Source organism: Lutjanus erythropterus, chromosome 16, assembly GCF_056507025.1.
Source record: "Lutjanus erythropterus isolate fLutEry1 chromosome 16, fLutEry1.hap2, whole genome shotgun sequence".
Taxonomy (NCBI): domain Eukaryota; kingdom Metazoa; phylum Chordata; class Actinopteri; order Lutjaniformes; family Lutjanidae; genus Lutjanus; species Lutjanus erythropterus.
In genome coordinates this window covers 31,436,436-31,450,124 of record NC_139332.1, presented here as the reverse complement: position 1 = coordinate 31,450,124, position 13,689 = coordinate 31,436,436, and the positions used below count along the sequence as shown (strand labels likewise).

Sequence of the window (13,689 nt, the reverse complement as noted above, 5' to 3'; positions counted from 1 at the left end):
TAAAAGTTAGCTTTCAGTGAACTCATGTCTTTGCATACTGAATCCTCATTAGTTAAGAGCAAACAGCAGACACAAACACAAACATGCTGCTTAGTAATCATGTCAGCCTGTTTTGTCTGGGGCTGAAAACACTATCTAACAAGCTATAAACAGACTGGGGCCAAACAGCATTTACAAATTGCATTTTACAAATTTTTCACTCTGCACTGGGAGGCAAATCAGTCTGTGGTTTAACAAATTAGGTCAGTTCATACAAAAAAATAGTTCAAGTTTATTAAATTAACTTTCACACAACTCGTGACGGAGCCGTCTGACTTTCTGGTACCAAAGTGGACTAAACAATGAAACTTACTAGACCTGGGTCTGTGGTTAAAACATGAATCGAGCATTAAACAGGTAACAATTTGTCCTCTGTGAGTTACCTGTGCAGACTGAGACACTGCCTCGTCTAGGGCTGTTGCGCGACCTTTGATTCCCTCTTTGATGGCCAGGTAGCGTCTCTCGGCTTCGGTGTAGCGCTGTGTCACAGTCTCCCCCTCGTGGAGGCTGAGCTCGGCCAGCTGTGGTCCGATCTTCAGCAGCTTGTCGATGTGGGGCTTGTGCTCTGCGATGGACTCCCTTATCAGCTGGAGAGTGAGTGAGAGGATAGAGGGAAATAAAGAGCATTGAAATATAAACACATTTTAGCTGGTGACAATAATAGGAGAAAAGCTGAAACAGAAAAGATTTTGCATCCTCTCGTACCCTCATCTGGTCCTGTTGCAGTCGGAGAGCGTCTGTGTCAATGGCTGGTGGTGGCAGCTGGGTGATGAGGTTTTCAGTCTCGCCCAGCCATGGTTCCAGCTCCTCGTAGGTCTCCCAGAACCGAGCGACCAACACCTGGGCCTGTTCCAGAGCTGAGAACCGCTCACTGTGGCTCTGGCTCACTGTATCATAACGAGCACTGAGCGAATCTGTCTTCACCTGAAGAAGAAGACAGACACAAAGATGTCACTGTTCAGATTCAGTTGCTTCACTTTCTATGGATGGCTTGTATCTTTCACCCTGAATTCTCCTCACTCAGTCGACTTGTTACCAATCTACACAATTGTTCTCATGTTCAGTCTCTTCTCTTAACTCTCAATCTCTCCTCAACCATCAGTGACTCACTATCAGTGCGTCCTTCTGGGCGTCACTGCAGGTTTCCAGGATGTCATCTCTGGTGCTGAGGAGCTGATCCACAGTGTCTTTGTGTCGGATGATGTCGATGTTGAAGGCCCTCTGCACTTGCAGCTGAGCCACTGTCACATCGGGCTCCAGGCTCAGGGGCCCCAGAGACGCCAATTTACGCTCCGTCTCCCCAACCCAGGCCAGCTCTGCATCCACAGCCTCTTCATACTGAAAAGAGGAGTTTGCATTTAGCAGGTTTAAAGTGCTCACAGTAAAACAGACGATTCTTTCACTGGTTTAACATTCGGGTTAAACTGCTTGCAGTACCTGTTGTGACCTCTGGATGGCAGCTTGCACCAGCTGCACCCGCTGAGTGATGGTTTCATCAGCCTGGCGGTATCGCTGGTTGGCATCAGCGACCAGACGGTCCAGGCCCTCGCGGGCTCGCCACGGCACCAGATCCAGCAGGGCGCTACCCACCTCGTTCACCGTGTCCAACACCAGACGCTTCTCTGCTGACACTTTCTTCAGCTCCTGTGACAGTGAAAGTGAAGGGTTAGTTTTAAAAAGCTGCAATCATATGGCAAAAAAATCACGAATTTAGCCTTTTAAAATACCACCTAATATACACACTAAAGCTAAAATGAACTGAATCACGTCCAGCGTATCACTCAATTCTGGTGGCTGAGCACATATGTGGTACACTGAAAACACATTAACTGTTAAAAGCTGAAAATGTCATTATAGAGTGAAAAAACTGGATGGCAGCAACAAAATAAATGGCAATACTTTTTTCAATAGCTTTATTGAGTTCCAAGAAATCAATGTTACTATAGCAACTCAGCTGTGGGTTGGTTGATATTGGACAGCTGAAAATGTCATTACAGAATGAAGCTGCCGTTAAACGACTTGTTCTTTTCAGACAAAATGTTTTTTTTTCCTGTTATGGGAAATATCTTCGTAAATAATCTTTAAGAATGTGTAAACATGGAGGACTGAGTCTGTACTGTCACTCAAGCGCCCCTTTAATCATCAGTAAAGCTGGAGTCAACTGTTTCAAATGGCTGAAAAAAAAAACCCTAAAAAATGCAAATGGAGAACAACTGCATCTTGGCCAGTTAAAAAACAAAGAACAAGAGAACAGATGCATTGAACAGATGTCGATTCCAGGAAGCACTGAGTGTTATGTGAAATTGTGAAATAATCTAAATAACTTGAATGTTGTAATTACTACTAATTACAACTGCCTGAAAACCGGGACGTTTTAGGGGACACAAATGGGCTGCTGCTCGGGTGACCCTGTTTCATGAAGGAACAGCAGCAGTTTTATCTCTTGTCCCGCATCCAACTTACTGAGGAGATGTCCTGCATTTTAATGGGCTCTAGTTTTCAGAACTTAAAACACTGCAGGACAGATACTTTTCTAAAATCTGGCTTTTACCCAGTGGCTGTGAAGAAAGCAGTGAAGGCTGTCATCACAAAGATGTTTTTGATGTCAATCAAACTACGCACTCGTGGGTCAACTGCAGGTTAATCTGTCACTGTCTTTGCTGCCTACGCTACACCCAACGGGAAAGATTGCAAGTCACCACAAAGTCACAAGCGATGCAGATTTAAGCAGAATGTCACTGAAACTATCACAAAGAAAATGAAATGCAGCTACAAAAAAGACCGCAAGACTACTTATAATGGGATGAAGCTGGTGGAATTTGTTTTGTAAAATTTGCCAGTTATTTTTCAATTTAACACAACTTAAAGCGACACAGTGCGCGTCTCACAAGAAACGTGTGGCTCAAAATGAGATGTGCCAATTTATGGATGCGCTCCTACTAAAATCCAAAGATGATTGCCACACAGATGAGGTAACAGCAGCTGAAATAACTACTGTTTTTCACAATGCACAGCACTCTCAATCATACAGTTTTCTGCTTGCTGTATTTACTTAGCATGGGAGTTGGAAAAGCACAGTGTACAGTACAATGTTCTGTCTTCAAAATCATTGTAAATGGATATTAAAGGGACTATGAGTTTTTAATTGGTTAGGAAACAGTCTAAATTAATTAGTGATGCCTTTAAATTACTTACTTAAACAAACAAGACCATTGGCGAGAAGACTGGATAGTTCTGTGTATAGCAACGGTGACTTGTAGGGTAGCCAGTTAAAAAGAAGTGGTAGACATTTTTATTTAGCTAATTTTACTTTTGATGTTATATTTTGAGGTTATAATAATAGAAATACTACTGCTTCTGTCCACAGGAGTCTCCCCAATCAACAAAATATGAAAGTTCCTTGTAGAAGCTTTTATAAATAATAAATAGGAATTGATCTGTACGTCTACTTTTCTTAGTTCAAGGGTTGTATCCAGACACTCTCATACTCCACCCACCTTCTGTCTTTCCTGGTAGGAGGGTGTGGCGTCGGGCTCCACATTGTTGAGCTCTGCCTCCACACTGTCCAGCCACTGGTTGACGTCGTCGTGGGCGCTGGCGAATCGTGTGGCCAGCTGCAGGGCCTGCTCCAGGGTGCGGAGGGCCTTGCTGCTGCTGGCTGTCATCTCAGCGTAGCGAGACTTGATGCCGTCCAGCTTCTCCTGGATCAGGAGAACTTCCTCGCCTGCAGGAGGACACACAGGTCAGGTCACAGAGTAATGTGTTTACAAATGTATCAGTGTGATCTGTCAGGATGCAACAGTGAGCCAAGTGCTCAGTGTAAAAAAAAACAAAACAAAAAAAAAACCTACATCTTAAAGACCAGCAGCAATAGAAAAGAAAATAAAGGATAAAAACAGGAATAAAGGGATAAAACAAGAAGAGCAAACAAGATAAATATCGAGAGATTCTTGAATTCTCAGATTATCTCATGAAATTCATTCTAAACATGTTCTGTAAAACCTCACAGTACCCCTGGGTTGACAGTTCTGCATACCTCTCATGGCCACAACATTTGTCTAACCATCTAAATATGAGAGAACACACATACAGTGTATTCATGAGGCAGACCAACAATCAACTCGCTAAAAGCGCTAGCAGTCAGAATGGCTAATATCATGAGAAGGGAGACACAAACCAGATGTTACAGTTTGGTTCACCGCTGATGTAAAAATGTGTGGTTTGGACATGAGTCTACAACAACTGCAGGAGAACAGTGTTTTACTTTCTTTCTCTCACAAAGATTCACAACATAAGCTTCATAATATACTATCAATGGCTTTATTGATTTTATTGGCTAATCATTAAAATGTATAAAAGATTACACCAGCACAAGCTGAAAAAATGATAGAGCATAACAGTAGCATTGCATTTAAGGTCTCCCTCCTCTCAAATATTTGCTTTTCTTCTTGTTCCTACAGTGGAAAGTTTCTCTGTGCTCATTGAAAATCCAGGGCCAAATGTCTAAACTTGAAGCCACCAGGTCACAGACACTGAGAACGGACTTTACAGTGAAGCAGGGGCCATTTTGTGTCCAGCAGGAAAATGTAAAAAACGAACAGAATTAGCAAATTAGGTAGGCATGTTAGGCAGAAAAAGTAGATGCCTTTTTAATGTGGAAATTAAACTATTCAGCAGAAAAAGAATATCAGAAATACATTATTGTTGTAAGTATGTCTGATATACTATTTGTATACAGTGTAAGTCTGGAGGGGATCTTTAATATCATTTTAAAAGGAGACAGAAAACATCAGTTTAGGAAAAGAAGAAGAAATGAGTGATCACCTGTGGTCTGTTTGAGTAAAGCTTGCCCATTCTTGATGGCTTGGTCCACTGTCTTCTTCCTGCTCAGAATCTCTTCATTTAGAGACTGAGGGGAGAAAGAGAGTCAAAGTCAGCATCTAGAAGATAAAAGGCATTTTTCCTTTGGCATCAAGAACAAAAGATAAGTATGGAGTGAATCCTTTATTTAACTGCTCAGAAAAGTTTAAGTTATAAAATGACAACTTTGCACCACATCTATTCTTTATTCTGGTGACGTAAAAGCTTATATAACAGTGACGCTGACGCATTCCTGATTTACCTACTATATCATACTGCAGGGGTTTGTCACAGTCTCAGACTGTGCGCCTCCCAACAGAAAAATCGAATTTACTTGTTTTGTTTTTTTTGGTTTAGTTTAGCTCAATAGCTTGATGTCTATGTGATCGTGATTATGGTATTCATAATATAGCATTTAAGATTAACATACCTACATAATTCAATTATAAGTATATTCTTTTTTTCTACTGCATGTTCTGGATTTTTACACTTACAACAGTGCTTTGGGCAGCACTTTTTGTGTCTCCTTCAGGAATTTCTCTTGAGAATTATTTTTGTTTATTGTCTCCCCTACCAAACAGTGAAATGAAATATCTACACTTGCTGACTCCTACTTAAAAAACTGTGTCATAATGTGTACAGATACTATAGTGCATCTATAAAGGAGCATTTACCTGATACAGAATATCATATTATTACAGGTCTACAAGTATACTGTAGTCCTTTCCCTAAATAATAAATTACTACTGTTCTCATGTTTTGAAAGGAATAACTTATTTGGCATTCAGTGTGTTCATGAAGTCATACCAGAGTGTGTTTGTGCTGCTCTGCCAGCAGCTCAGGCTGGTAGCTCTGGATGGAGACCTGAGCGAGCCTCTGAGACACCTCTGCCAGCCAGTTCAGCACTTCTACCTCATCCTCCCCAAACAGCTGAGCGTTAGCCAGCGCCTGTTCCAGTAGGCCCGCCCGCCTTGTGGACCAATCAGCGAGGTCCGAGTGACCTGACCTCACCGCCCCCACTCGCTCGCTTAACCAATCGCGATCAGCTGCGCAGCTGAGCGGGGTCAGCGATTGGCTCAGGGACTCGAGGTGGTCAACCTCGGTTTCTCGTGAGGACACGTCCTCTTGGAGCGCCTGGGGGATGTGAGTGTGTGTGTGTGCGTGTGTTTGAGGGGAAGGTGAGGGGAAGTGAGGGAAGAACAGAAAAACAACAGAAAAACAGATGGAAAAAACTTAAAAAATGAGCATGCAGATGACAAAATCATACATCAACAGGAAATCATAAACATGAATGAATGAATGAATGAATAACTTAAAAAGAATTTTAAAAACTTGACAACTAAAAAGAAAACGGCAACACTTCATTTTACAGGTCCCCAATTTCATGGTAAGCAGGTGGTAATCAGCAACTAAAGCATTTGAACTTTCTTTGAAATTACTCTGAAATTTCCCCAACATTTACCCCAAATTTCACAGTAAATGGAAGTTAAGAATTAAGAATGAAACTAGCTGAAAGTTAAGCTGCCGCATGTCAGTTACACACCAATCTGTTAATCAGAAGACAGATACAATGTAAAGAGCTACAGTTCCTCTCCTGCTGCCCTTACTAGAATATTAGAAACAAGTGAGGTCTCTGTAATCAGGAAATAATAGAAGTACTGATCTGATCTCTGTAAAATATACAGAAATTTCAGGGTAAATGTAGGGTACTTAATTGTCTATCTAATTAAAACCTACTTACCATGAAACTTGGGGTAAATGTTGAGATAATTTTGGGATAATTACTTGCTAATTACTACCTACTTACTGTGGAATTGGAAACCTGTAAAATGAAGTGTTATCAAAACAACTAAAAACATATGTATGCGTAAAGAAATGAACTTGTAAAAATGTATGCATGGATTGTAAAAGATTTGTGGATCTTATGCCTCGTGCTTCCTCTTCCTGCATCTATCCGTTCAGTCACAGTGAGATTAAAGCATTTTATAAATACAGCAGACTGTATGTGTGTTTGTAATTATAAATCATTCTCTACCCTACTTGTCAGTTCAAACAGGGACTGCAAAACTGGAATACCAACAACCTTTATAGGCAAGTAGGTCAGCGAGTATTTTCATGTCTGCAACAACTGTCAATCTATTGGATGAACAATGTTTCATGTTCAACATATACTTTGTCAAGCTTGTCAATACCCCCCCCCCCACCAAACTACCTTTTCCTAGGTTGAGTGGTAGGGGACCTTTTTATTATTTGGATGACACTATCCAAAGCCAATATAGGGCAGGATTCAATCTCCAGCTCACTGACACACATACAAATCGACCTTTGTGACCTTTTCATGAGGGGAGGGACTCGGTAACAATGAGGCCGGGCAGTACCTTGTGCTTGACGATCTGCTGGGTGATCTTGGCTGTCTGGGTTCCCATCGGCTCGGCAGAGCTCAGGCGTCTCTCTGTGGCACTCAGCCATTCTCCCAACGGCTCCAGGGCTTCGTGGAACTGAAGAGCCAAAACCTGCAGCTCCTCCAACTGCCTTTGCCTGAAGGATGGGAGGCACAGGGGGAGGGGGTGACAAAGACACCAAGAGATGAGGAGGAGCAAAGCTTTTATTGATATTTTATTGCTTTCACAGATTTGTGTCCAACTTGGACCTGATTCTGTGTCATACAGCTGCTGTCTTTTTCATAAACAGAGTTGTTCGTGAAATTTTTATTACATATTATTAAATTTTAAAGAATTTCATAAACAGATAAAATGTATTGTTGCGTGTCTGAGACGGACAGAATGAGGGTTTGCAAAGTTATGAGAAAATGCATCTTTGTTTTTGTGTGTGTGTGCACAGAGTTAAAGTATTAAGTGTAATAAATTCCTGAGACATGAAAGATGTTTTTATATCATGCCTTGCAGCAAGAAGAGGAATGTGTTGTAAACAATATATATTATGACAATATTTTACATGAGCAGTCTGAGATCTTTGTGAGTGCGTCCTGCATGTGTGTACCCATTTTCCTCCCAAAAAATCATTACTTTCCCAAGTGAACAGGAAAGCCGCTGAAATTACTTGTAGACCACAGAAACCAATAGTAATGATACTTTTCTTTCTTTAAGTACAGTGGTGCTCAACACAGCTCCACCGAGATCAAACGAGAACACAGGAAATAACCACAAGATAATATGTTGTTGAGGAACACCACCAATTACTTTTCCAAACCACATATTTACAGCAAAACAAATCTGAAGCTTTCTGCTTTATGTGATATTATCTAACAATCACTGAGAGATTGTCAGCAGCATCCACAAGTGGCAGGATGATTGATGACTGCCACGGGGAAATTCCCTGTTCTTTTCTCACTCTCTGGGGAATTCAGAGACCATCATCAGGGTGGATGCTTGGTTGACACACTACAGCTGAGACCTAGATCCTGCTCAGCCTGAAGCCCAACGCTGTGCTGTAGAGGAGACCTACCGGGCACCGGCTTTGTCAAGCAGGTCAGTCCATCTCTCTGCCAGGCTCTGGAGCTGCGTCTGAATCTTCTCCCGGTCCTGAGTGTCTGCTGTGGCTGCGATCCTCTCCCCTTCAGCCCGGATCATCTCCACTGTCGGCCGGCGGTCATCTAGCAACCTCTGGAGCAGCTGGAAGAACAGAAATGCACACAGTTATTAGTACAAATCGTTTCTAAGAAGGCAGTCTTTACAGGAGAGGTCAGCAATTAGGTTCAACCAAGGAGCAGTGGTCACAGGTACAGGTGCTGTGGAAATGCACACCTGTATTTCTTCAGTGTTTGTTTATTTTGATTCACTTAGGAGTAAAATGTATTGATATAGTGACTGATCTCCTCTGCAGTGTTAGTTGTCATGAGATCAAAATCAGGATTTATATGACCCTTTGTTATCTAAACCATGTAAATATTTTGCGAAAACTATGAAAGAGATAATTTTAGCTTTGTCAAATGTTTTAATTAGAGAGGCAGATTTGGCCCATAGGCAGCTATTTGACTACCGCAGCTTACAGTATTTCTGTGGGGTGGGGGTGGGGGGGTTGTATTAGAAACATCACCCAGTTTAACACAATAAAATTTAACAGCCACACAAACTACAGCCTCAAAAATTAAGTCAAATCAACACTTGCAAAAACAAAAAAATGCACACATATTAAGTTAGGATTTATTGCAGGGATGATGTATTACACAGCATTTGTTTAACTAGGCACACCTAATAAATCGGCAACTGAGTGTAAACTGCCAAATCAAATATGCTAGAAACACTGTTTTTTCTGTCAGCATGTTCTGCAAACAAACTAAACTTAAGCTAATTTGTCCTTCTCCTACAAAAGATTACATATTTCCACTGTTACCAAGATCTACACTTACATTTTAAAAACATTACAAACCTTCTCTTTTCGAGAAGAAAACCCTCATATAAAGCTTGATTATTAGCTCTATAACTGTTATAATGTGTCATCAAATGACTTGGGTGAGATCATATTTTATCTTCAAACAAATGTTTTTACACATGTATTATTAAACTTTTAATAAGCGCAGGTGCTACTTTTTAAAAAGGCAGATACAGAGCAAACCGTTATTCACTTAACGAGGGATCCTACTGCTTTAAAATCAATAAAAAACATACATGAACAAACTTCCTGCTCAGACAGCAGCCTCTGTGTATGCTTTGAACTGTTCGGTTCAGCCCCTGGAATGCACTTCTGTACACTTTTCTCTCTCTTTCTCATTCAATCGGTGACACGACTCTTCGTCACGGATGTAAACACGTGTGATTGATCGCTGGCCGAGGCTGCAGCACTCTTATGTGCACAAACACAGGAAGTGTATGCTAGATAAACAGGGAAAAGTGTGTGTGTGTGTGTGTGTGTGTGTGTGTGTCTCTGAAAACAATACAAACCCACCATGCATGTGTGTGTGTCTGTTTTTATGCCAGTCTGACTGGCAGACGGTCAACTGGGGCCGTTTGGATGCCAGACGGACGGATCATTGACCGTGTCTATGTGTGTTTGTGTGTGTGCGCTTGTCATTCACGTATCTATTGTTTGTTGTCTGTGGTCGAAGGACACTGAGGACATCTGAATATCAATAATGTCTCAAATGAACCCGTATGATAAACAGAAAAATTGTTTTTTCCCCGGTTATGTTTAAATAAATAATCTAGAGAAATTGAAAGTGAAATTCCAGTCCACTTTAATTTACAGACAGAAGCTGGCAGGATACTTCAAAGAAAGTAGAGGAGGATGTGGGTGGCAGCAGCTAAGAGCTCAGACAACTCTACTTGATGATCACCGCTTCAAATCCCAAGAATGGAAAATATGAGCAGGCACTCGAGTGAAAAACATTTCAAAATGTGCCCTTGATGACCTGAAGAGAGACTCTTCTGTGGTATAAGTGTTACATCTCTCAGAACTGTTTTGATACAGTTTCTGAAAAAAATATAAAGATTTATTAACACCTGTGTTTTTATATGTGAAGGAGTTTTGTTTTATGCGCCTTCATCCATCTCGTACCTTTTGTTCTTGGATCTGGGCCTTGACCACGCGGTACTCGGCAGACGGAGGCTTCTGATTGGCTACCAGTTCCTCTGTGTCACTCAGCCAGCTTAGCAGAGGCTCCAGAGCATCCTGGAATTTCCCACAATGCAACAGGGCCTCTTGCAGCTGGGCAATCCGCTCTGCCACCTGAAGACAGGAGAGACAGTTGTGAGCTGAGAAGTGAAGTCGATGTAAAATACTGTACAGAAGTCTGAGTCCAAAAGGCACAACTCAGAGGATCATACAGGAACATGAGGACAGAAAGACAGAAAACTTGACACTGAAATATGGCTGTATTCAAAACCACCCACTATACTAGTTGTATGTACTGATTTCTCCAAAATGTAGTATGCAGTATGCGAACTTAAACAAAGTCTGAATTATGCCAAAATGTTGATGCCTACTGTGTCCCATAATGCAACATGCTGCAACTAGTCAGACAACTTTTTGTTTTTTTTTTGTTTTTTTACATTTTTCATATTCCCATTTATCACTAAATTCACTTCTGATCATTTTTTAGGCACGAAATCACCTGTGCAGATTTCAGATATTCACCCTATCTTGTTCCTTCCAATCTTCTGCCTGTGTTACCCATCTCTTAGGTAAATGTTAATCTTTGAGAATATCATAAAAATCTACAATTTGAACTTTTTAGAGTTTTTTAGAGAACAAGGGGACACAACACAGTAGCGGTGGTTTGCAGTAAGGCATACCATTGTTTAATTCCGTTTTCCAAAACTGAAAATGAGCTAGGCCTTCATGCTGCATATTACTTTGAAAAGCATTATGTACTACATACTGAGTTTTCTGGGAGTATGTAGTACATGTTTCTGAATACAGTCAACTCTTCTCTTATGTGTTTCATATATCAGTGGATCTCCTTATTCCACACAAATTGAGTCTTACCCGTTTGTTAAGTGAGTTCCATCGGAGGTTGGTTGTCTCCAGGTCATGCTCCAGTGCCTGGGTGTCGGTGTGTTTGGCGGCGCTCTGGATCAGACCCTGACCCACTGCGTTGACATGCTGCAGCTTCGGCTGAATGCTGTCCACCTGCTCTCTCTCCACGGCCTGGAAAGGGGAGGCGAGAAAAGGGTCATCATTAATCGATTTGTTCATAAATAAACGGATGAATGAAAGAAAAAGGCAAGTAAAGTTTTTATGTTTATGTGAAAGCAGAGGAAGTCAAGTCAGAGGTCAGAAATTACTGTGCATTCAATGTCTATGACAACAAATGGAAGTGAAATTTGCCACATTATGCGTATATAGAAGTGACTGGGTGTTAGGAGAGGAAAGACAGTCAGACAGACAGACAGACAGACAGACAGACAGACAGACAGACAGACAGACAGAGGGATGTGGAGAGATAAGAGAGGAGTGGAAGGCAGGAAGGGAACAGGAGAAATCAGGGTGGTGGGAGGAGGAAAAAAGAGGAGGGGGAGATGGGGGATTACGGGGATTAGAGGGTTAGACGAGTAAGGGGCTGCCTGGAAAAGGCTGAGTCGACAACACACACATACACATTGTAGAGTACACTAACACACTTGCATGAGTGCACACAACCTTCACTTTATCACACACTCAAATTCACACAGACCTACACTAACACACACACAATTATAGCAGATACACACACAACTTTGCCTGTCTGGCCACATTACTCACACACACACACGTCACAGTGGAGGGCTGGAGCCATCTTGTGATGACAATAGAGGCAGCCAACCGACACTAAAGACAACCAGACTTGACTTCCCTGGACGAAAGGGACTGAGCCACAGGCAATAGAGCTCCTCTGTCATAGTAAATCTGAGCCACTACTGTATCCAAACACACACAGACCGCAGCAGTCCAGGGTCCACCTGGGGTCACTGGTGAGATTACAGAGGTCCCAAGAAAAGTAGAGTATTTAATTGTATTTCCACTCAAAAGACTATCTTGAGATGCAGAGATTTATCAACGAAAAAAAATCAAACTTCTGTGATTTCAGCTTCTTAAATGTGAATCTTTACTAATCGATTAATCAAGAAAATGATTGACTGATTAATCGTCAATGAAAATAATCGTTAGTTGCAGCCTGTCTACAACTACAATTACTTAATCATTAGTCATTTGTTATGCAAAAATACTACACATCCACCAGTCACAGCTTTACAAATATAGGAATTTGCTACTTTTCTCTATTTTATATACCATTGTAGATTTAATATATTTGTGTTCTACAATGTTCTAAAAAAGCGTTTCGTGACATTACAGACTAAAGAGTTTAGTGATCAATTAAGCTGCATCTCTAAAACAGTACCACACTAAATTCAATTCAAAGACCCCATCATGCTCCATTATAGAACTGTATATTTTTTCATAATTGCAATTTGGCATTTTACAATTTTGAGCACATCCTTGATCTATAAAATGTTTGCATGTGGTTTATTAATGTTGTTTTTCTTAAGAGATAAACAGTCTGGGTTTCCCTACAGTTAGCTGTACTGTGGAGGAAAAACAACCAAAACCAAAAGGCTCATAAATGTGAGAAAAAAAAGTACATTCTGCTAAATTCCTGTAAACCATGCTGCTTTATCCAACAATTTGCCAAATCCACAAAACAACTTTCACAATTTCACGGTATTCCACCAACTCCCTGACCACTGGGACCACTGCAAACCATCACCAATGAAATTCTTTTATTTGGTCGCCTCTGGGACAAAATCCTTTCAAACGGGGGTCCAGGGCAGTAATTCGGGAGGGAGAGGGGGGTGTTTGAGAAGTCCTGACATCCAGAATGGGCCCACAGAAGGAGAATTAAGCCTGGTGGTTTATAATGCTGTGGCAGCCAAACCCCAATGGCCACACAAAGAGACAGAGACACACACACAGATAACCAGATGTGCACATCCAAGACACACACACAACAGATTTTTGGTAAATCCATGCCTGGGGGAAAATAGCTGGTGTGACAATACTGAAGGGGGTGCAGTTAAAAGTGAGGGAGAGGGAAAATGTAGGTTTGGGTTTCAGTGAAATACCACAATGGCCTGGAAGAGGCTACAACAGTCGTGGGTGTCCAATAGTCAAATAATAACAAACCGCTGCACACTACGGGACCGAATACAACCGAAATGAAAACATCTGAACAAGTAATGGTTGTTCCCACATTTTCAACGTAACACCTAAAAGATGTTTTTGTGACGCAATGTTCCTTCAGATTCCCCTAATCCTTCAATAAACAGACAGATAACAGACAAGCAGTGGATCTGA

General features: G+C 41.3%; 1 protein-coding gene across 1 annotated transcript in view; it reads right to left on the bottom strand.

Annotated features, from left to right (window-relative positions):
- Window positions 1-13,689, bottom strand: part of macf1a (microtubule actin crosslinking factor 1a) — a 261,734-nt gene that overhangs the window by 27,541 nt on the left and 220,504 nt on the right. Inside the window, exons 65-75 of the mRNA XM_084739932.1 lie at window positions 11,344-11,505; window positions 10,414-10,584; window positions 8,365-8,531; window positions 7,278-7,437; window positions 5,707-6,033; window positions 4,864-4,948; window positions 3,537-3,763; window positions 1,477-1,683; window positions 1,150-1,377; window positions 745-963; window positions 423-626 (exon numbers count right to left, since the gene is read on the bottom strand). Of these exons, the coding sequence (XP_084596058.1) occupies window positions 423-626; window positions 745-963; window positions 1,150-1,377; window positions 1,477-1,683; window positions 3,537-3,763; window positions 4,864-4,948; window positions 5,707-6,033; window positions 7,278-7,437; window positions 8,365-8,531; window positions 10,414-10,584; window positions 11,344-11,505 (2,157 nt within the window). The remainder of the gene's footprint in view (window positions 1-422; window positions 627-744; window positions 964-1,149; window positions 1,378-1,476; window positions 1,684-3,536; window positions 3,764-4,863; window positions 4,949-5,706; window positions 6,034-7,277; window positions 7,438-8,364; window positions 8,532-10,413; window positions 10,585-11,343; window positions 11,506-13,689) is intronic.